Here is a 23,326-nt window from a genome sequence, read left to right as displayed (position 1 = left end):
TAAAATCGTGCACATTAATGCAATGATAAGACAGCTGGAAAAGTTTCGAAACCAAAATCAAATATCAGTAAAAAAAAGATTGCAATTCTTCCACAAAAAAGAAAAAGGTGTTTTGTTATTAAGTTTATAATTATGTTAATTATAATGTTTTGTTTTATTCTACTTGCTGTTGTCGTCGTTGTGGCAACGCATGATCAGGACACGAATCATTTCATACCAGATTGTTCGGGGCACGTCTTCAATAGTGAGGTCGGTATTTTAACACTAGAACTACCAAGCGTTTTAAGCGTTTTTCGTTTGTGGTTAATTTTTAAACAATTTCGAAGAGTTAGAGTATATTTTATTGTTTATTGCAGATCGTACTATAGAATATATATGTGAAACTCATGTTTGAACTACCTTAGAATTGTTTAACCCTAAAAAATTATGTGATGAAAATGAAGCGTTCCAGTCAAAATGACTGGTCCGGTAGTTCTAGTGTTAATCACGTGTTCCAGTTATCCATTCCTGGCTAATGATCTGATCGACACGATCTCTTTTTACCGAAGCTTATTGTTGATACCAGTGTCGGAAGAAGCTCCCTAAACGAAATTGTTAGGGTACCAAAATTAAAGACGAACGCACTATCGATCAACTCCACACTTCAACCGACCAGGATGGGATGCTTGATTTAGATAAACGGCGTATTCCTTAATGAATGATGAAGAAAAAATTCTAAAATGACTGACTGAAAAATAAACGCTTTTCAACGCTTCAAACCGGGGGTTATTTTCGGTGACCCTCAGTGACAATCTCTGGGGAGTCCAAAGTTGGAGAATACTCCAACTTTATCTCATACTCTGTTCTATACCCTGATGCAAACATTTTATACCCTTCACCTTCATCTCACTTTTCTAGGACCCCTGTAATGGGTGGGGCACTAGCCGACCGCCTATTCTGCCTCCGTTTGATCCCCCACTGGTTTCATATGTATCCAACATATGTATCTGGTTTCATTCAATCCCACTGGATTCATATGTAATATGAATATACAAATTCGTTAAATGATATAGGCATAGAAATACAAACTTTTCCTATGCGAACGAAGTGTTGATCGAATACCGCTTAAATCAAAGAAATGGTATTGTGTGAGGCTCTTGTTCTTGATGTTTCTAAAGGAGCAGGCACACAGTAAATCTATTGGTTTACCTTTTTCAACTTTTTTCATTTATGATCTGCATTATTCAATGCATTATATTTTCCCTTCCAGATATCTCGGGATTTTTTATCTCGGCTTCATTCATCTCTTCACAATGCATAACGCGAGTATGAGTGAATGTTAAGGGTTAATCGCTTTTCCCCGCCGTGCAGCAATACACAGTGACAGCCGTCATGTCAGCTGACGTCATTAGTTTGTTATGAAATTGTCAGCTGCTTCAGTTGTTATTCGGTGCAGCGAAATTTCTTCCACCGCAGATCCGAAAACTACCTTAACTTAACATAGCTTACAAACCAAACATTTTGGCCGTATCCATTTGCACGTCATATGTTTTCCAACTGACCTTCAACTTTGGACCGATCTGAGATCATCATTCTGAAACGAATATCGTGAATATTATGGCTACGGAACAAAAATTCGATACCGGGACAAGTTTGTGGGAGCAGTTTTCTAACTTTATGCGTAAAGATACAAAAGGAGTAGAGGTAAGTGCAAAGTTAATGGTGTGTCTCCAAAATATGATCAATTTTGAGTGTAGGCTTCTTGGAATTTGGATTAATTGTGTGATAGACTGTAAAGTACCGTTAGCTATGCAATACAATCCTACATTGGAATGAGCCGAAATCTCAAATCAATGGTTTAGCACATATTTTAAATTTATATTTATTTCTTCTACAGCTCGTAAGCTATTCAGTATCCGGAGTTTTGCTTATCATGGCCTACCGGAAAATACGACCCGTAAGTTGAAGCATTATGGGAAATATTGTTTACGAGATCTGACCCATTTACTTTAACATTACAGTTCACTATTTTCGGAAAATCATCCGATATACCACACCACTTCATCCGCGAACAAATAAAACAGTTCGGACGGGTGACCAAAATTGAACCATCACAAATGTATGGACCACTGCTTGTTGTGCAACACCATCCACCAGTGAAGGTATTTTTCTGGTCAAGCAAAACTATCCCGATCAAGATAGATGGTATCGATATCAACGCGAATGGATATTCCTGGCTACAGTCAGTTGTAGATGGCAAGGAAGTCAGTTTCATCCCAATGAAGCAATCTTCCAGCCAAGTACACGCCGAATGCCGTGTCTACCTCAAAGAATCAACTAAACACATCGACATTGGAGAAGCACTGCTAAGTTTGGGATTTGCCAAACTATCTGTTACTGTGCCAAAACCCACACGAAATCGAAAAGATGTGCATGCGGTTGCCCTGTACCAGTACTATCGCACACTGGACAAGGCAGAACGCTATGCTAAGGACCGTCGTAATGGACTGTGGCAACATTCTCTGCCACCTCGCTTGTGGCCCTTATCGTTATGGACTGTGTTGTGGGATCGTGCCGCTAATGCCAATCGGTTACCGGCGCTGGTTCGATAGTAGACTACTGCTCATTACTAGCGTATCAGTAACTGAAAGTTACAATGCTAACATGAAACCATAGCGTTAAAGAAGTGCTGCTTATTAAACACCTTCTGTGCGTGCCTTCAAAAACAAAATACAATAAATAAAAAATTACGACCTGTTTGAATCATAATGTACCAAAACCCAAACGAGTCCGAACGAACTAATCTTGCGGTGTTTACAATCCGTGTTCAAGTGTACAAACATGCGTCATAAACTACCCCATCGACCATTTGACGCACGTTTATTTGTGTGCGGCACAAAATCAAGAAGCACATTGAAACATTCAGGGACGTGTTTCACTACATCTAATCTCGTGAAAATCGTTGTTCCTGACCATCGCGATTGTATTTCGTGTTATTATTTATAATTGTTCAATAATGAATTGAATTTCCATCCGTTCACATCAGCCACAAGCTAAAATGGCTCTGAATTAGGTTTGACAACCGCAGGTCATCGAAACAAAAAATGTTTACCTTTTTTCTTCGTGGACGTCTTCCCAACAGTGCGAACGGCAGTATGGAGATGTTGTTTCGGTCGTGAAGGTGTTCTAGAATTGCACAGGATTAATCCAAGCCAGGAAGAACCTGCTCGCAAACGATTGACCTTAATTATGGTTTCACATTCTGGAATACGTCCAGTGCGAAGCTGTGCGTGTGTTTGTGCTTCTAGTTCCCGCGTAAATGAGTCGGTGACGCCAGGAACTTCTGATGTGCGAAACCTATCATTGCCGAAAGGAGGACTCGTTCAACCGACTGCTATGTTTCACACCGCACACTTGATTCGTCTGCGAGTGTAGTGGTGAACGTCGTCGTACATTTTGACATTGTGTGATGGGCCATTGAGTGAAAATTGGACGTCCAACTTTGGTGAAGAATAACTTCATGGTCTTCCGGCAGATAGCATTCGAGGATTTGTGGTGAAGTGTTGCTCAAGTAAATAGATATTGTAAAAGCAACTGTCCAAGGTGAAAGAGCGAAAATTAGTGGATCTTCCGAGTGGCTATCATGGAGAATATTGGGCAGAGCAACTTTTTGCCGGTAGATAGCATGGGCGAAAGTACCCACAAGTCATTGGACCAATCCTGCAAGAACTACACAATGCCACGGCTGAGCAATACCAATGGCTGCTGCCGATTGTGCTTCAAAGGCAATTGCCATCTACAAGAACTTTTTCCAGGCGGCTATACGGAGGAGTTGCTCATAAGCAAAATCTTCGAGTGTACCACTGTTGAGGTATGTACATCTTACAATTACACCAGATTCTGGATCGTGCAAGTCCGGCTTCATCCAGTTCGCTGTGCTTACCGTAAAGTTCTGAATGTTATTGTTGCGTATCTTGTCGTGCACGTAGAAAAGTGCCTTTTATGTATTATATTGTTTATTGCGGGTATTTTTGATATAGATCACATTTGCCAACGACCCGGATGCCCTGATATGTTACAGCTGTGTGGCAAAAATCGAAGAGTTCCATCGGTATAGAGAACAGTGCCGCAGCAATGATATACAACACAAGAATTCTAAACGGCTCTTGGGAGGAAAAAATCTCACAGATCCTCCATCGACATTGATTCCCGCTAAGTACGTGAAAAAAGAGATAGATTCGGAAGGGTTTGAAATAAGCGCTGCTGATTTCTTCCCGCCGGATACTGCTGAGCAATCGTATGGTGTGTTAGATTCCATCTTAGATGGACCAACCAGCCGCGTTGTTGACTCATCCGGTGCGATAGACTCAACTATTCCTAACGAGGTAAGTTCCGTTTTGATATTCCATTTATCGCTTTTGTTTCTGTAGTGCTCTATCTGGTGCTGAAATACGTGCGCATGTTCCAGCACTCGTCAGCATTCCTTGGTATTTTCGATAGTGGACGAGGCGTATATGATAATGACGTCGTCGTCGATTGTGTTGGAGTCATTTTAACAGTGACTTCATGCACAAAATTTCTTCGATTCCCAGCAGCAGATGTCTAGATGTTCATGTTTTTACATACAGCGAACACATTCTCTATAATTCAAGGGCAAGGTTCTTGTGGAAGAAATTATCAGATATTCGCTGCATATCTGAAAATTGAGGTTACGAAAGCAGATTCGTCCACGGCGATGTGTGCGTTTCATTTTGTCTCGTTCGCCATGAGTTAGTTTCATAATATTGCGCTCACGGACACATGTCAAATATACTGCAAGCGTTTGTTGGCAAAAAGGAGACGGAACGAGTGAGAAATATAGATCGCAAAGACTTTTTAACAAAGATCGTCGAAATCTAACGATGTATATTTTAGGCCTGACGATTCTAAGTTTTGGTGCAAACAAAATTAATATATATCTGAGATCTTGAAACACCGAGATTCGAAGTCCTATATCATTATCGATCCGTGGCCAGTGTATGGTTGCTGACTTTATATATACATATGTATATGATAGTTGAATATATTTAACGCTATACATAAAAGATCACTACATGTACTAATATAATATTGGTTAAAAATGATTAACCTAATCATAATTTAATTGTATGTTTGCAATGTAATTTTAAGCTTGATTCTCTAAATTATGTTTCCAGGACGGCGTAAGCAATTCTGACGAAGATGCAGTTGGTGACGAAAATTTGCTGGAGTTGATGCCCGAACGGACACACGATGAGTTCAGTGTATCGTACGCCGATATGAACGAAGAATACGAAAATGTAAGTTTTTCCGTATGCAATTGAACCTAAGAAAACACTCCCATATGTACTTGTATCACATGTTTCATTTATCTTAAACAGAATAATGAAGTTTTCTGCGAGATGCCGATCAAAGAGGAACCGCAAGACATTGATGATGGCCCGGATGAATGGAATGATTTTGGAATGGATGAAGATGATACCACCATGGACCACAACAGCACCAATCTGATACCATTGATAGAGAATTGCTCTTATTCGACGAATTCTGAAAACGATTTAGAAGAGCAGCGGCCATACCGCGAGGTGTACAACGGCAGTGATTTAATTTGTCTAATGCAAGATGGGTTTCTGTACTTGCAAGTGAACAAGATGGAATGGCGGTGTCGAATAAAAGACTGTGGAGCTGCTGTCTTTCTGTACGAATATAGCTCAGAGCTGGAGCCGAATGGCGTAAGCCATATGCATAACAGAGAAGTGGAAAACAGCACTACCGATATGGAGATTTTACGTCTATTGGAAAACACATCAACTCCACCAGCCGAGTCTGAAGATGAGTCGTTCCATTATGTAAAGAACATAAGGAAAGGTAGCTCAATCGTCTACAAAGGTTACAAATATAGTATGAAACATAGAAATGTAGATGGAACTACGTACTGGAAGTGTCGTTCTTCCAAAGGCAATTGTTCGGCAGCCCTATATCAAACTCCAAACAACAAATTCAAAACTGTTGGTGCTCATACACACTCGAAACAGGGTTTGACAAAAGCGGCACAGAAACCATACGTCTCAAGCGTTAGTACCGAATGTGATGACGAGCTTGGAGATAAATCGTCCCCTGGTAAAATTAAACTTCGAATTGCTCGGCAAACTGATGTCACTAACACGCCAACGCTGAAACACCCAATACGGAATGGGGATGAAAAGAAAAAAATACCTATAAACCAAAAAGACGCTCAAGGAGTCGTCCGAAGAAGTTATGATTACAAAATAGTAAATAACGTTAACGGTCGCATGCGGCTTCATTTCGATGGACATCTTTATGTGCGGGAATCTTCTAGGAAGGAAGATACGGGTACGGTGGTTGTATGGCGATGCAGGCGAAACTACGATATGTGTGGTGTTGCTGCTTTACAATACGAAGATGGGCTCGTTGAGGTAATCGGTGATCATGATCATTCTCCGATTAAAAAAACGATGAATATCCCCGACAATAGTGTGGGAACAACTGCGTACAAATTATTGCCCACGTGCAAAGGAGGCGAAGCGCTTATTCTTGATGGATATCGTTATGTGAAAGCCTACAACAAACCGAATGGAATGAGCTTGTGGCGTTGTACAGCATTGGCAGGTATCACCTGTCGAGTGAAGATCATCCTTGCAACAGACGGTGTGGCATATGTTATACGTAACGTAAAACATAACCATTCCAGACCGAAACACAAGAGAACAGTTCACCCAGATACGTTGAAAGTCTCCAGTTCTAGCAAACAGAAAGAATCAAATAGAGCTGCTGGTGTTGACAAAAAGACATTCCGTATAGGAACTGAATCCGCCACTAGTACACCATCAACGATGCGTAGTAAAATGAACAAAGCAATGCCTAAACCAGTTGCTAATAGTGAAACCGTCGCTACTTCTTCTGCTAGTGGTCAAACAGCGAAAGTATCATCTAAGTTGCAATCTATGCGTAATTTTCGTGTTATAAAAAACAAAAAAGGTAACAAGGCGCTGGTCCACGGAGGGTATCGATATTGCAAGGTTCGAACGCGCCAGGACGGAATCATCAGTTGGTTCTGCCGCATGAACAAAAAAACATGTCGCGTTGGGTTGTACCAATATCCCGATGGCAGGCTGGAATGGATAAACCAAAGTCGCCACAATCATAGTCCGACTGATCCAGCAGCACCTGAACAGCCCAAGAAAATTGTTACCCAACCAAAAAAAAGTACATACCATATGGATGACGAAACGTTTGTGAGCAACGAATGGTACTTTGTGCGCAACCGAAAAAATGGTATTACGCTCATACATGCTGGATATCGGTACCACAGAAAGGGAATTCGCATTGACAGCACCTCGATGTGGCGTTGTTCGCGTGCAAACCAAGGATGCCGTGCTGGGATTGTGATGCACTCCGACGAAACGATCGCAAAGTTCGACGATATTGATCACGATCATTCACCGCCTAGCGGGATCATGGAAGGAGAGACCATAATAAGTGGTGATCCAGATGAAAGTATAAAACAAGCATCACCAAACACAAGCATCGGTAATAACGGCAATGCTGCTGAGCTTAGTTTGGTTCACTTTAATGGTTGCATTGAAGAGCAGGATGATCCTGAAGCGAATATGCGCACGCTCCTGAGCACAATGTTGGACGTTTCTGACGAGCCGGCCAATAAATCTTCTAACAAGATAGTGCTTTCTCCGTCGAAAGCTAACTACAGATATATTAAAAACCGTCGGCTTACAAAGAGTTTGGTCTTCCGCGGGTATCGTTATTCTCGTTCTAGCATGCAGATTCGCGCAGACGGATCCATGAAGTGGATTTGCCAGATGAATAAAAAAACCTGCCGTGTTTCGGTAAAGGTATTGAAGGACGGAAGCTTAGAAATGGACGATCAGAAACACAACCACCCGCAGCTACCGGAAGATATGGATGAGAATGACGAAGACAACGATGACGACAATGACACAGTTGACTCTACACGCGACACAACATTGAATACCACTAACCAGGAAGATGGAATGGATAATGAAGATGCGCATGATTACTTTTTTGCTTTAAATCGGAGTAACGGCACAAGTTTGATCTTCCAGCGCAATCGCTTCAGCAAAGAGAGTACCCGCCCGGACGGATCGACAATATGGCGTTGCATGGTACGCACTGATTGTGTAGCGAAAGCCATCCTACATGCTGATGGTACTTGCAATGCTTTCCGTGATTCGAATCATCATCATCCACCATTAGACGAGCTACCAAAACCAATGAAGGTTCCAATTAAATTTTCATCGCTATCTGCACGGAAGCAACTGGTCGAAAAGCGGCCTGCTGCTAAACTTACCGTGAAAGGTGATATGCTAATCTACAAACAAAATCGGTTGAAAAAGGTTAAATCTTTCTCTGACGGTACAGCCGTGTTTAAGTGTGCAGAAGTGGACCGTTGTACTTCGGTTGTGAAAATTCAGTACGACGAAACAGATGATGGCGTATCCTCGCCATGGGTGATTTCCGAAACGGCTCATAATCATCCAAATTACCTCACGGATACAGCCACTACCGGCAGTAACAGCGGCAGCAGCAGCAGCATCATCACAAAAACCGAAGGAAAGAGTAAGCGGAAAAGCCCTATCAAAATGCAAAAATATTGTGCCAGTGACAGTGTGGAGCAGGGCAAAGAGTATCAGCTGTTTAAAAACGACCGGGGCCATGTCTCGCTAGTGTACAAAGGCTATCGGTTTTCGTTACGCAATCAAAACGTCAATGGCAACTCCAGCTGGAAATGTCGCGCTAATAAGACATGCAATGCGTACGTTACCTTCACGGAGGATGGTCACGTTGTGCGAGCTGAGAACGAAGTAGAAGTAATGCCACACAATCATGCCATTAACGGGGAATTTATTGAACGAGGTGTAGCGCTAGATATAGGTGAGCTGAGTCCGCCCGCCGAAAATTTGAGCCAGTTTGTGTCTAATTGGGTGAACGGGATGTATAAAAGCGAGCTTGGTGGAAAAATGAAAACCTCACTAAAGTCGTCCACAAGTCATAACGACGGGAAAAAAACAATCTGCCATAAAAACTATTCCTACAAGCTGCAAACTATCAAGAATGGGCGAGAGTTTTGGCGCTGCACCATGTTCAAAGCAAGGGCCTGTCGTGCGGCTCTGTTTTGTAGTAGCAACGGTACGATCATAGAATATGAAAATGGACGTCAGCATAATCATGAAGCTATCAAACCGTCGGCCACTGCAATGCAAAAAGCATCTTCCGGCTATAGAGGGAAGACTCACGACGAGAAAACGACTGGCGTGTTTTACGAAGCGAATGCAGCTTACGGTAAAATGAACGAAGTACAGAAAACGGTCAAACGAAGCCACAGTTCAATGCATTACGACGACCAGTCGATCGACGAAAGTTCAGCACCACCTGCGTACCAGATAATGAAAAAGGATGGCGTGGATACACTGCACTACGAAAGGCATCGATACGTTGTCATCGTTTGTAAGCGAGAAACGAAGACCGATGAACCGAAGCGTTGGCGCTGTTGCCTATGGAATAGCCGGCACCAATGTCCAGTGGAACTAACCATCCTGGCTACGGGCGAGATAAACTTTGAAACAGACCCAACCCACAACCATCGACCACCGCCACCAGAATCACAAGAAGTGGAAAGGGTTTCAGTGTTAAATACGAAGGGTACAAGAAAGTACGAAGTAGTAGGACGAAAAATGATTGTTTATAAAGGATACAAGTTCCAGTGGAAGGAAGTAAAGGATAGCTGGGCGTACTACAATTGTTTGTACTCCATTTCACATGGGTGCACCGTGACAGTGAAGGTAGATTCGCATGGAATGTTATTCGAATGCTCGAACGAATCGCACAACCATCGTTTGGCACTGCTCAATGATCAATCAGATGACTCTGCTGGTGTAGTAAATCGAGTAAAACCTATGTCCGAGCGGGCCATAGCATCGAGACAGGAGCGGCTTGCTAATTGCCCCAAAACGGGCTCTAATGATTATACATTCGTGCGATCCTGTTTGGGAAATTCCATGCTCTTCGAGGGCCACCGATACTGGTTGCATAGCAAGCTGTCGTGCGGATTGTTCGTGTATAGATGTCGTTACCAAAAAGCTAAAAGTTGCACCGGTGCCGTCTATATGGATATGGATACGCAGCTAATGTACCATCGTTATGATGCGGAGCATAACCATGAACCTATGCCAGAAGATGCTGTTGTAAATAGTGAAAAACCAGCTGGTAGAACCAGTACCTCTGATAACAGTGTCCTACCGATTTCGCAACAACTCAGCACTAGTACGCAGGACGACCAGACCGTTGACGATATCGACGAGCGTGATCTTGCAAGTGACATCGACAGTGGCGAGCTTCTTCAACCCGAAGTACTGAAGATCGAGGAAGAAAACGATAACGTGATCATAACGCCAAATTATACGTTTGTGAAAAATTATTTGAACAAGAATCAGCTCTTATACGAAGATTACGTGTATGAATTCGTCCCATTGTCTTATCGAGAGGATAGCGATAAGTTTTACAGTTGTTTATTTTCGGATTGTTCCGCTTCGGTCAAGCTGCTGCCATCCGGTAATTTGAAGGTACTAAGATCCAACCAACATGCCCATGAACGACCTGATCTTACTGATTGCCGTGATGTCGGTCGTGGATCGATAGACTTTAGTACGATATCACCCAGTGGTTCCAGCGCCGGTGGGAAAAGCAAGATACTGTTTGAAGGCTATTTATATTACACCAATGTCACACAAACATTCCAGGATGATACGAAGGTGTTCCACTGCCATAGTAACGTATTAACGAAGGAGAAGAGTAAATCCAACGCTCGTTGCTCAGCGTTGCTGGAATTGTTGCCCAATAACCGTGTTATTGTCACGGGTATCCATCACCATTCGACGCCTAAACTTTCCGACAGCGACACTAAAAAGACATCTCACACAAAAATTATGGTGTTGGATGGGCGATCCTACCGACACCATAACACGCATCCCGATGGAACAATAATCTGGCAGTGTGCAGACGATCCCAAATGTAAAGCTAAAGTATACGGCAAACCGAATGGGAAACTGGTTTACGGTACCGCAAAACATGTCCTTCGGCACATAATGCCAAAGTTGCCGAATCATTCAGCTAACGATTTAAAAATTTCGTTACCATTAACATCAACGTCAGTGAAGACTGCCGCCGTGCCTACGGCTGGTTCGTTGATACCGTCGGCATCAAATTGCATCGTTCCTACCGGCAGCTTGCGGACAAAATGGTACCAAGGCAATAGGTACAATTTTTATCTCACGCGTAGAGATGGTGTGCAGTGCTGGCGATGCTGTATGCGCATCGAAGAAAAGTGTGAAGCCGGCATTTTGTGCTACCCATCCGGGGCAATAATGTCGTACAACAGCTTGGAACATACGCATCCCGTGCTAAATCCTTCTTGGGAAGAGCATGAAGCTAAACCACTGTCGTCGTACAGTTTGCCGATAGTTAAAAAGGTGGAACCGAATGAAGAAGTAGCTCGAAATGTATGTAAATATCCGATACTCAACAAGAATGCAGCTAACGATTTGTACTTGACATACAAGGGTGTACAATACTCGTTACGAAAACGGACCTCGGACGGAATATGCATTTATCGATGCCGCAACAAACCTTGTACGCACACGCTAATTGTAACTAAACGTGGAAAAATCATTCCCAAAAGGGCAACTTGGCATAGCTGCGAAATACAGCCAGAATCGGATGCAGGAGAGATAGTATCAGTAGAATCAACAACAGCAAACGCATTTTTGATTGGTGCTAGTGGTTTGGGTTTTGATAAACCTGAAATTGAAGATCCAGACGATTTGGTAGATCAAAACGATAGCAACACGATGGAACCCATATTGAAACGCATCCGATTAGATAGCAATATTGAGATGGTTGAAGACCACCAACAAAGAACGATCGTACAGACAATGGACAGTTTCTCCTCCGTCCTCAATACTGAAACCGATGCAGAGGAGGAAGAGGTACCTCAGGAGGAAAACCACAGTGAAATGCAGGGCAGCCTCGAGACTGGAAATGTTGAGACAGATGAGTGGGACCATGAATATTTGGAGCAAGAGTTCGAAGGCACAGATGCGATCGAGACCGCCGATTGTGAGCCCGTAGATCGACGACCAATCGATGATGAGGATGATGATGATGACGACGATAATGATGATGTTGTTGTTGGTACGCATGATAACCAAACGATCGAAGAACTGGCTACATCGGAGCATTCTCGTGAAAGTTTTACGCTAAAACCATCATTTAACGATGCCAACAATGAGTGAAAACAGGTAAACGATTATCATCGCTGCAGTTTAGCCGCCGATGAGTATATAAATGCAAGACTAATTTTTGGTTGTTTTCCCTAATCCTATTTTAGAATGCCCACATTTCGAATCATCACACCTGGCGATTTTGTTGCTTAAATAATGTAATTACCTATTCAAAATGTGTTTCTCAAAAACCCAGTAAAGTTAAGCTAAATTCTATTAACCGAACGAAGCGTACTGAAGACACGAGACTCAATTGTACCATACGTAGAAATGTACACTACAGTTTACTTTCGGCAGACGGATTAGCATAGGGATTGACATTAGGAATGAAGAATGTTACGACAATTTTGAACTTAAGTTGGTAGAGAGAGAGAAAAACGTTTTTGTTATAGAGATGATGTTGAAGTTACTACTGATAACTTTGTTTTGTTTTTTTTTTATGATTTAAGTTTTCTTTTGAATTATTTGAGCTTCGAATAAAACTACAGAAAGTATATATGGACCATGTAAATAATATGAGATGAATAAAACTTTTTTTCCAGAATTTTTTAAATGAGAAAAAAGAATGACCCTAGTGCAGGGATGAGCAACCTTTTAGAGCTTCGGGCCACATTCAAAACCAAAAACTGGTTGGCGGGCCACATTGCAGGATGCATTGATATAATAATTAATGTAGTAAAGCTGCTTTTACCCAGACTTTTTCGGACTAGATGCATTGCTGTATTTTTGAAAAGTGAATTAGGATTAAAAATCTTTTTTTTAGTTTTGAGCGTTGTATTAAGCGGGTAATTTGCACTATTAATTCTTAATAACATTTAATATAAAATTTGATATTGGCTATTCGCGGGCCGCTTAAAACCACTTCGAGGGCCGCAGGTTGCTCATGCCTGCCCTAGTGTGTTACTCACGTGGAGGCGTGCGAAACAGCTGAAAACGAAAACCGTGCACGAAAAAAAGAAAAACAAAAAAACTGTCAGTGCGTCGGCCGGGAATCGAACCCGGATCAACTGCTTGGAAGGCAACTATGCTGACCATTACACCACCGACGCACGTCGTGAGAGGGTAGCTTATATGCATATTTCAAATTGAACTTGTTTTTTGTTCAATTCAATTTCTTCTTTCAAACACAAATCATTAAAAAAAACAAATAAACCGTTTCCAGTACCACCATTCATAATAGCTAATTTTGTGAGTTAAAGGAACGTCCAAACCTTATTGTGCTTAGAATCGTTTTAGATAAATAACTGTTTAGAAAATATTTCTAGTTCAAAAATGTAGATTAAATACACTGAAGAATGCATATGCAACATTCTTTTCAGATAGGTAGCATTCTTCTCTTTTACCCGATCATCTGTTAGCTCTTTAAACGCGATTGCACAAAACGTCAAATTGACAGTGGCACAACAACAAAGCGTACAGAAATCAAAACAAATTCTCCAATATCTGGCTGTTTGCCACACAGTATTTGCTCGTAACTCTTATGAACGAAATAGTAAAAGTATATTTATGATCTTATTCATAAGTAGTGCCAGTGCGTTAGTGCCGTTCGTTAATCGAGCCTCCTGTTCATCCATTCATTCGCTCGGACAGTAACGATGCAAAACTATGAACACACTATCGAGGAGTTGACGCAACTGGCCCAGGAAAAGATTGACCTCGGCGAAAAGCTGCTCAAGAGCCTTTCCCAGCTAAACACCATCGAGGGTGTGAAGAAAATTCAGAAGAAAATCAGTCAAGAGCTAAAGTTTCTTAACCGCGTGAAAGCGAATCGGACGGTTACCATCAATCACATACTTTGCAGCAATCTCACTCACTTCGGTTGTCTGGTGGACTGCCTGCTTGTAAGTGCCGACGTGAAACATGTTGACTATCCACTTCCGGTCGAGGATCGTGCCTGTCCGCTGCGTGTCGATATCGTTTGCGATGGTGGTGCTACCTGGATCAAGGTGATTGCCCGCAACCCCAAATCGCTCAGCGATGCTGTGTACGGACGAACGAGCTATGGCTCGAAATCGATACTAGAACAGGCGGAAGAGTACATTCAGGCTGCCTGCGACTTTCCCTACATGTTCCGACCGCCCACGGTAATATTTCGCTTTCTGAGCAAGCTAGACAGCGAACTGATCGAGGAACTGCAGCGGATCGGCGTCCGTGTGGTGATACTGACGGAAGATTTAGACGAACAAACACGTAACGATGAAACGGCGGCGAGTGGCTCCTCCGCGTCGCAGTCTCCAACCAATCCAAAGGACGAGATACGGTTGCTCAACGTGGACGTTACCACGCTCATAGCGTACTGCAGCGCGATGACTAACGGATCGGCTCGATGGGAATTTAAACAGCCACTGCTCTCCGAACAGGCCCGTTGGGAGCAGGATAAACCGGTAAAACCGGTGCTCGAGCGACTGTTTGAAGGCAAACGGTTGATCTGCTGCCAGACGGCGTACGATTCCTTCCACGAAATCCTATCGATACTGGGCGGTGAGCAGGAGAAGGCCCGCGCCAACGAACTGTTCAATCGCATTCATGTCCTGCCCGATGTGCCCCTCGAGCAAGCCCCGAAGGAGCTGCAGAACTTAAAACTGGGTGGTAAGATACGGCCACGAAGCTTACAAGTGTTTGCGTTTGGACTGTACCATCGGGCTGTAACGGTTACCTCTAACGAAGGATTTACGCGCGCCGCTAAAATGCAGGGACTCGAAGTGCCCGTCTTCCTGCACGATGCAAGGGCCCTGACGGAGGACAAGGAACGAACGGCTAAAGCACTGCCAGAGTGAACCCGTGCCAATTGGAACTGATCGATCAAAATATGGAGTGAACACGGGAATTCGCACACACACAACAGTCAGTCAATAAAAACAATGCTGGGCAAATTTACAATTTGGTTTTTAAAATGTTTTGTATACAAAATCCACGAGTGTACGATTCTTCCATTTCGCATACATTACGTTCATGTGTTGTGTTCGTGTATGGGGGTGTGTGTGTGCCTAATTGTCTTCTGTTGTTTTCTTCTCTGCAACTTAATTGCTACGTTACATTAAATTCTCATATTTCGTATTTATTCATTCTTCATCTCACGTTCTACCATCTGTTATTGGTTTGTGGTTGCTTTATACACATCACCTTCCAACTGGAATCCAATTCCAGATTATTCGATCGTTTGCGCTAGTGTTTATCTTCTTGTTTTTTTTTCTTCGTCCTGTTGTTATCCTTTGTTAATAGTGCCTCAGTCAATGTTTGCTGTGTACACTACTGACACTGTCGATTATTTCCATTGACCGTCCGTACCCCCACTATACATGCGCACGCTGTACGATTCACAGCATGGAACTTGGCTGTTCCGCAGATAGCTGACCGGAAATATTTCATTACTAAACCATAAACTGTTTCACTCTGGTAGAAGAAAAAGTGAGATGATCTTACGAAGTGATGATCATGATTGGAACCAAATGGTAATGGTTAAATAAGAACTGAAACGATCAAACACGATCAGTAGTTTACGGTTATACACGATACAAAAAAAGTACACACTAATGAAAGCGACTTATTAGCATGCGCTTACACGAGCTCCTTATTTCACGGCTCCGATCGATTTTCGATTTTTCGCGATATAAGGATAGTAATGCATTGCTCCTAAATTATGTATACTATAGAAGTGAAGAAAGAAAAAAAAACAGGAATGTGCAGCCATTCCAGTAGTATGCAAATAATTAAAAAATGGAATTTAAAAAATGTGAAACACGCAACCGTACTCACAGATCACACAAAACCAACTCGCGGTGATTGGCGCTTCGTAGCGGTGGTAGAAGAAGTAGCCAAGTACACCACCGATATTGGAACAACAACTTTACTCATATGGTTTCACAAGTTTCCTTTTTTCTACCGCATAAAGACGATAAAAACTTTAAAGGAAGTGCCAGGCCATGACACGAAACAGAACAATAATTTACTTCCACTTCGTGTTCGCTGCTCATCTTCTCTTTTACGCGGCTGTTAAACCGTTATTCTGTTAATAGTTACGCACTCTCTCCCTGTCTCTCTAGGTGCGTTGTATGCCGCACTCTTTATGATTTTGGTACCAAAAAGGTCAACATTTCCCTGCCGGTTGGCGACGACGATTTCATTTCAGTGCTGCGTGTGTTACGCTGAACCTTTTATGCGCCATATGTTAATCGTAATCATTTTCCTTGTGCTACGGTGCCCGTACGTGTGTGTAGCTTTCCTATTCATTTCTTGTACAGCAACTAAACATCAAACATGATAACATTGTTCCGTTCTTGTATCTCTTCTTGTGGCTCTGTCAATGCGATGTATAACTGTTCTGCAACACTGACCAAGTGCTGTTCCTCCTCGTTTTAATCGTCCTGGAAATTTAAGTGCAAAGGTACACCGTTTAAAGGCACGTAACAACTCAAGCTGTTCATCGTGTTGAGCACAATACATTACCATTTCGTTTGCCGTTGAGTTTGGCTGCGGAGAAATCTTAAGAGATGCATTAACGTCTCGGCGGAACTGCAATAGGTTTTGTGTGAATCTGTAAATATTGCACAAATTGGTTAGTGATCGTAGGTATGCGATTGTCGATTCAGGAGTTAACGCACTTATCCCGGTTTTGAATGAGCAGGTTTCGTTCGATACCATCCATCAGTAAATCGAAAAGTCGCGCTATGTTTTGCTGCTTTGCCACGGTTTGGGATTGGATGAATGTTTCGCGAATTCGACTGTAATACAAATAAAAACAACCACATATCCATAAGACCAGTAGCACTGGTAGTCGGTACGGTTTATGGCCGGAATCATTCTTACCGAAAGCAATCCTCGTACAACAGTATTAACACGAGCAACGGACGGGACATGGACCAGTGATGTTTACAGTCTTCGAACATAACTATGTTCATCATGGTCGATAGCAGGCCCTGCAGGATTTCGGGATGCAATTCCATCACCTTCAAAAACATGTTGTTTTCCGGCGGAACTGCCTGGCGATGTTTTTTGTTCGGAAATGTAGAAACTGGAATGTAGAAGTATCCATATAATAGTACATTTTTACGTAGTCTGTGGTTGAACTTGGAAGTTTTTTGCAATATGCCGAATTGTGTGATTAGGATTACACATGTTCTGTTCATGCATTGTAGTCAACCGTTTTCAAATCTGCCTATTCTAGAAAACTGCACAAGTATTGTGATAGATTTATGAACGAAAATAATTCGCCCTTCCCTGACGTGGTTCCATGGTGTAATGGTTAGCACTTTGGACTCTGAATCCAACGATCCGAGTTCAAATCTCGGTGGAACCTGCCAACGAAACTTTTTCCCCCCCCTATCCATCTTTTTCATTCGTTAATATTTTCATTAATTTTGTTGTTATGCCAACCCCCTACATGTATTCTACTAACTATAAAAAGCGGTTGTTTAATAAGAAGCTTATTGTTTCGAGATAAGATAATGTTGAGGTGTAATATTTTAAATGAATGTTTTTATGATTAAGTATTAGTTTACGTCGTATTTGTAAACTATGATTTGCCGCCTATTTTAATTGATCACATAAGACTAAGCTCATTTTTAATGGTAAAACAATTCGATTCCATTTTAAATACAAATCACAACAGGTATAGAAGCAAAGCAAAATCATACTCACCATTCAGTTGCAGCTGTTTGAAAATGTACGTCACAATGTGATCCAGCGTTTGGCAACAAGATGAACAAATTACGGTTTCTGTTAAGGAAACAAGGATAAATTAATCACACAGTCTAGTTGCACTTGCTCCCCCATCCCTATCACACACATGCAGCTTACCTAATGCATTCAATCCTTGGGATATACTTTCTAGAATGTACAAAAATAGCGGTGGTTCCAGTGTGGACAGGTATGAGATGTGATCCTGGGCTAAGCACTGTATAAGCGTGTAGTAAGATAGCGATAGTTTCGGGTAAACCTGTAACAAAACGACCACCACAACAATCCACCAACACCGGATTAATATTTCGCGATTAAAGTCTCGCCTACGAATAATCATTGCTTACTAGTATATCCTCGTGCGGGATGGTCAATATCAGCTTGGCGGTCATGTTAAGCACGTTATCCAGCGCGTTGTCTCCGTACAACTTGAAAACGCCAAAATTAACGTAATTTCCGCTGAGGATTTGTTTCAGCATTTGAAAGCACACCGAAATGCCTTTCAGCTTCATCGGGTACATCTGCTCGCTGGGCACATTTAGCGATAGCATACTTTCACCTGTGTTGAAAGAGAGAGCAGCAGAGAGAAGAACAAAGGCCATCATTACCATTAATCAAACGGATAAAATGCATACATCCACTCCCAAACGTATTCCGCGCTTACCGTAACAACAGATCAACTTGGACGTTTCTCTGAACAGCAGGATGCCGTTTGGACTAGACACATCAAACAGCAAACGCTGCGATCGGTTGTAGACTAGTTCGGTGAACAATTTCAGCACTGGTGTCGTAACTGTAGGATCGTGGGCCCACATTTGCACGGCACGAATTAAAATAGGCGAATAGTCCGGATAGCTAAAGTACGTACACCATTAATACTCTAGCAAAGTACAAACAAAATGTAGACAAGATAAAACTTACATCCAATCAAAAAGCATCATGTAGGGCATTTTAGCATTGAACGCTAATGCCAATCCTCGCAAATCACGCGACAATCCGATCAGCTCCTTCTTTGCCTCTTCACTGGGAAAGTTCATCATTATTATGTTCTCGATCGTTTTCGTTAGCGGCATCATGAATGTGTTGAACCGTTCGACATCTTCCCCGAGATCCATCATCAGCAAACGGCCTAGACAAGTGTAAAACATGCTGCGGCAGCGTGTAGCTGCTACCGTACCAGAACCTAGGAACGAAAAGTGTTCACGCTGCGCGCAAATATGTATTCGATTAATTTGCTGAACGGTTTTCGACAGATCGATTACCGATGGCCGCATCTCTTACCGTACGATTGTTCAGCATAAACTGGATCTCGTCTAGTTTTATGAGCTTTCGCACGGAAGAGCAGATTAAGGTAAGATCGTTTAGCAATGCAAGCGTCTTTCGTAGCACCGGTTCCGAGTTGCCTAAATATTTAAGATTTGTTATGCTGCAAAGGAAGGGAAGGGAAAATGAATAAAATAAAACGCATGAAATGCACCTTTTTGCAACACAGGTGCTTTGGTCATACTCACATCTTACGGCTTGTGACCGTTAGCATGGTCATATCATCGTCGCTTACACCCAATATCTCGGACAAGCGGGGAAACATTTTCAGCTTCTGCATGTGCTCCGTGATGTAGATCTTGCGTACATGTGCTAGAAAGTACATGAAGGCTAGTTCCAGCTTCTCACAGCCACACTGGGGCAGCCGCGAATCCGTTAGCGTCATCAGCTGCAACACTCGTATAATAATGTCACACTCCAGCACGTCATGATCGTCGAACGAAGGTGTTGCGATGCGGCCACCGATCGATGCACCAATGATGTACACTAACCACGTGAGCTGTCCTTCGCAAATTTGCAAATCGATATGATTTGCCGCGGATGGGCTGGACAGTATCTCTTGGTAGCGATTGGCCGTTTGGTCGAACAGCTGCACCAGCAGCGCACAGGTTTTATCGTATTCACAGCGACCAATGGTAGCAAATTGTTCCAGCTGTTGCTGCACCATATCCGTATCGTCTACCGGATCTTCGAGCCCTTCGCGAACAATCACAGGGACGGCGTCCAGTTTGGAGGTAATGAACGCTTTCGTCACTTCCGGTGTGTAAGTTTCTAGGTAATGCGGTTCCGGCGACTTCACGTACGGAAGGGACGCAATCAATCGTTGCCATAGCGACAGCAGATAATGAATGCTATTCGGTGCCGATTGCCACATCTGCAGGGATTGTACCGTAAACTTGGCTATCAGCTGAATTGCTTCCGGATAGTTTTCCACTATTACTAGCTCACTGAGCTGATAGTTGGATTTTAAGCGAGCCAACAGCCGGCAGAACTCGTGGTAGTTTTCGGGATCGCTTAATCCGTGCGATGTTTTGAGAATGTCGGTGGCTCCCTTCACCAGCTTGGTGAGAAACTTAATTCGCTCCGAGTTGCTAAAGATGGAACGCCGAATCGATGTAATCTGGGCCAGACAGGACAGTGCCAGGCTAGATAAATGCGTTGGCAGCATGTGGTACAGATCGAAGAACAGCTTCAGCGAATCGGATTCCGAATCCAAAAAAGCCGGCCGCCAATTGGTCGGAATCTGCACAGTAGCAATATCATCCGACGACTCATCGGCGGTGGCACCGACGAAATCGTAGCTCAAACAGTTCCGCGCTAGCTCGAGCAGATGGGTGAACAGTCCTTGTTGGGCTTCATCGAGACAGTTTTGGTTCTTGCAAACGCTATCCTTTGCCTGACTGAGCAGCGTACATGCCAGTATAAAGATGTCGTACAGCATTTTATCTCGGTACAGGCTCGTAATGCGAAGGTGCTTGGGAAAGGTGAGATTGCATGCCGCTTCCGATTGTTGGTTCATCTCCACTGTCAGTTGCGACAGAATTTGTACTCCTATTACGCAGTGTTCTACCGAACCACCCAAAAACTCTTTCACATCCTGCAGGATGTTTTGGAATACATATTCGTGCTCGTACATGTCGATCCAGCAGAGCTTCGTTATTTTGACCAGCAGCGATATTAAGGCTTGAATAACGAACGGCTGCAGATTCGGACGGGTAGCTAAATAATTAAGCACGTAATTCCGTATGTCAACTCGCTGCTGCATTCTCAGGACTTGTATGTTCTTCGTAACCAACTTGGTCAGGATGGTCGTGGCAAACAGCTGCGAGAAGCTCGAGTTCGCCCTGTCCAACAACGTTTGGCACTTCGAGAGTGCTTCAGGGTCATCCTGGAAGTGGTACAACACCTTTTCTGCCTCCACCCGTCGTTGGGCATCCCGGGATTCATAGAACTGCTTGCACAATATTTCAAGCAGCTCTGGTTCCTGCGGGAAGCGATCCAAGATGATGAACAATATCGGCTTCGGTGGTTTTCCGTTTCACATTTCTTACCATTGCTATCAAATTAAAGTTCTCCGGGTATGACAACAAAATATCAGTCACAAGGTTTTGATTGGTCTGTCAGAATGGTACCTCGGTTCCTGTTGAAAATAGAGCAAAATATCCACGTTAAGATTTGGCAAGTTTGTGCACAAATGAGATCACAGGGAGCAGCTAAACCATCTTGCAATGGATTTTATGTATGTATGTAAGCACGACAAATTCGACTGCCTCCGTTTTTCCTCCATCCGCAAGCCGCTACGGTTTGAAATTAAATGAAAACACACGTCTTCCAATTTTGGACTTCACAAGCAGAAATACGATGAAGTTTCCTAATTGTTATGTTGACAATTTGGCTTTATCCTGCCGCAGGATTTTGGAATATCCTTAAAGTAGGCACGGAAAACTAGAAACATCGTAGGTATTGAAAGAAAAAACAAATCACCATGCATATTTCTCATTCACCGGCATAAATAAACGAATATGCTGGGCCCCACAATCAACACCACACCACCATCGACAATGACAGAGGCCAGCAGTGTGTGATGACAATTCGTGTTACCGGCAGACAAATTGCTACTTCCAGCGAAAGATACGATACAAAAGCAGCAACAGTACCGGGGCTGATTGCCGAAACAACCATTTACGACATCAATGCAAAATTGCTTTTAGCGATGCATGGCTTCCAAAATTACAAGCGCGTAGTAGCGCTGCGATTTGGGATTGGCATCCCAGATAAGCAGCGCGCTGTTATGGGCTTTTGCAACCCTGTTTTTTCGTGGAAAAGGCGTAAAGAGATGTTTTCCATTTCACGTACACTTTGTGGCGTCACTCCATCGAATGAAATACGGCTCGATTCGAACCGGCTCAATGTGTGCTTGATCCGTCGTAGTATGATGCTATCAACTTTAACTTCAACAATTGCTTGTTTTTCCGCAGTGTGTGGTAAATATTTTACTCCTCCTATCGCCGCAATAGCTTCTGCATATAGGCAAACTTTTGGAGCGAACCGAGGTGCCTACAGATCGGTAGACAGTGAAATTGCGATTTTCGAGGCCGCCATGATGATCTCGACCGTACGTCACCGGGTCTTCGCTGAAGCAAAACTATGCTCTACAGACGATGTTATCCATCGTAGTGATAGTTTTTCGTGTTAAATATATGTTCGTAACATTTGGTTGATCGTTTTAAATAAAAGCAAGTTTAAATCGTCATATGGAAAATATTGGCGGCATCTTCAGAGGAACCTTTATGTCACAAATGTCAGTGTACCTTATCGCCTATAAACACCTTGATTGTGTTATACAAAACGTCAACCAGCATGGTCCCAAGGAATCCCTGCGTGTATCCCGGAATTCGTGGTACGGAACAGTGTGACCAGATTGTTTTCCTCGTTATCGGTAGGAAAGCCAAAAATTTATCGGTTGTTGTCGGTATGATCCTAATTCTGTTCAACTTTCTTCAGGTAATACGTGCGAGGGGGGGGGGGGGGGGTTGTTCGCATGGAAAATGGAAATGTTGAACTGTTGTGAATTTTGTCGTTTTCTGCGGCACATAAAGAGCCAAAACTCTGGAGAAAAAATCAGTCTTTGATTGTCTGTTGACAATTCATTCTTGACATTTATGACTTCTTCAGCAATATTAAGAAAAATCTGTGATTTCCGGTAGGACTCTTGAAAAATCGGTAGTTTCAGAGTGCTCGTCTGTGAGTCGGAAGGCTAATCAAAAATTCGTAGGAATCCAGATAAATCGATAGTTCTGGTCACACTGGTACGGAAACGATTGCACGATTTGACGTTTTATTTAAATTAAAAGATTTGAACGATTTGAAATTCTCGTTTAGCTGAATGCCGGGTTTTCATTGGTACAATATGAAGAATAGCGATGTTCATTGGACAACATTCTATTGCACTGTCGATAACATTTAAATCAGTTTCATGCCTTTATCAACAACTA

At 42.8% G+C, this 23,326-nt stretch overlaps 4 protein-coding genes and 2 non-coding genes across 6 annotated transcripts; 4 read left to right on the top strand and 2 right to left on the bottom strand.

Annotated features, from left to right (window-relative positions):
* The first annotated feature begins 1,271 nt into the window (after positions 1-1,271).
* LOC125763885 (uncharacterized) lies at positions 1,272-2,742 on the top strand. Its single transcript, XM_049427542.1, has 3 exons — positions 1,272-1,683; positions 1,877-1,936; positions 2,001-2,742. Exons 1-3 carry the CDS (start codon positions 1,597-1,599, stop codon positions 2,589-2,591), a joined length of 738 nt encoding a protein of 245 aa, XP_049283499.1. The 5' UTR covers positions 1,272-1,596; the 3' UTR covers positions 2,592-2,742.
* A 91-nt stretch (positions 2,743-2,833) lies between these two features.
* On the top strand, positions 2,834-12,862 carry LOC125763876 (uncharacterized). The gene is made up of 5 exons (XM_049427525.1): positions 2,834-3,850; positions 4,020-4,364; positions 5,175-5,297; positions 5,379-12,350; positions 12,440-12,862. Exons 1-4 carry the CDS (start codon positions 3,623-3,625, stop codon positions 12,342-12,344), a joined length of 7,662 nt encoding a protein of 2,553 aa, XP_049283482.1. The 5' UTR covers positions 2,834-3,622; the 3' UTR covers positions 12,345-12,350; positions 12,440-12,862.
* A 447-nt stretch (positions 12,863-13,309) lies between these two features.
* On the bottom strand, positions 13,310-13,381 carry Trnag-ucc (transfer RNA glycine (anticodon UCC)). Its single transcript has one exon. It is a non-coding gene; the product is annotated as a tRNA-Gly (tRNA).
* A 114-nt stretch (positions 13,382-13,495) lies between these two features.
* On the top strand, positions 13,496-15,194 carry LOC125763880 (UPF0415 protein C7orf25 homolog). Its single transcript, XM_049427537.1, has one exon. The coding sequence runs from the start codon at positions 13,928-13,930 to the stop codon at positions 15,107-15,109; it is 1,182 nt and encodes a 393-aa protein (XP_049283494.1). The 5' UTR covers positions 13,496-13,927; the 3' UTR covers positions 15,110-15,194.
* A 260-nt stretch (positions 15,195-15,454) lies between these two features.
* LOC125763877 (exportin-7) lies at positions 15,455-22,574 on the bottom strand. The gene is made up of 13 exons (XM_049427526.1): positions 22,188-22,574; positions 21,383-21,471; positions 19,520-21,315; positions 19,290-19,434; positions 18,930-19,213; positions 18,673-18,863; positions 18,356-18,567; positions 18,129-18,267; positions 17,970-18,047; positions 17,139-17,343; positions 16,934-17,053; positions 16,779-16,866; positions 15,455-16,696 (listed from the first exon to the last, which is right to left on the bottom strand). Exons 2-13 carry the CDS (start codon positions 21,383-21,385, stop codon positions 16,688-16,690), a joined length of 3,270 nt encoding a protein of 1,089 aa, XP_049283483.1. The 5' UTR covers positions 21,386-21,471; positions 22,188-22,574; the 3' UTR covers positions 15,455-16,687.
* Positions 17,557-17,628, top strand: Trnaq-cug (transfer RNA glutamine (anticodon CUG)). The gene has a single exon. It is a non-coding gene; the product is annotated as a tRNA-Gln (tRNA).
* Positions 22,575-23,326: the final 752 nt, after the last annotated feature.

This window comes from Anopheles funestus, chromosome 2RL (assembly GCF_943734845.2).
Source record: "Anopheles funestus chromosome 2RL, idAnoFuneDA-416_04, whole genome shotgun sequence".
Classification (NCBI taxonomy): domain Eukaryota; kingdom Metazoa; phylum Arthropoda; class Insecta; order Diptera; family Culicidae; genus Anopheles; species Anopheles funestus.
The sequence above is the reverse complement of the archived record's forward strand: the minus strand, read 5'-3'. Positions and strand labels throughout refer to the sequence as shown.

Coding starts and splice junctions, on each gene's coding strand:
- LOC125763876 (XM_049427525.1), top strand. CDS start 3,623: ATGGAGAATATTGGGCAGAGCAACTTTTTGCCGGTAGATAGCATGGGC. Junction 3,851..4,019: donor TCGAGTGTACCACTGTTGAG/GTATGTACATCT, acceptor TTTTTGATATAG/ATCACATTTGCCAACGACCC. Junction 4,365..5,174: donor ACTCAACTATTCCTAACGAG/GTAAGTTCCGTT, acceptor TTATGTTTCCAG/GACGGCGTAAGCAATTCTGA.
- LOC125763885 (XM_049427542.1), top strand. CDS start 1,597: ATGGCTACGGAACAAAAATTCGATACCGGGACAAGTTTGTGGGAGCAG. Junction 1,684..1,876: donor AAGATACAAAAGGAGTAGAG/GTAAGTGCAAAG, acceptor TTTCTTCTACAG/CTCGTAAGCTATTCAGTATC. Junction 1,937..2,000: donor CCTACCGGAAAATACGACCC/GTAAGTTGAAGC, acceptor TTAACATTACAG/TTCACTATTTTCGGAAAATC.
- LOC125763877 (XM_049427526.1), bottom strand. Junction 18,268..18,355: donor TCCCGCACGAGGATATACTA/GTAAGCAATGAT, acceptor GTTTTGTTACAG/GTTTACCCGAAACTATCGCT. Junction 16,867..16,933: donor CTCATTCAAAACCGGGATAA/GTGCGTTAACTC, acceptor CAATATTTACAG/ATTCACACAAAACCTATTGC.
- LOC125763880 (XM_049427537.1), top strand. CDS start 13,928: ATGCAAAACTATGAACACACTATCGAGGAGTTGACGCAACTGGCCCAG.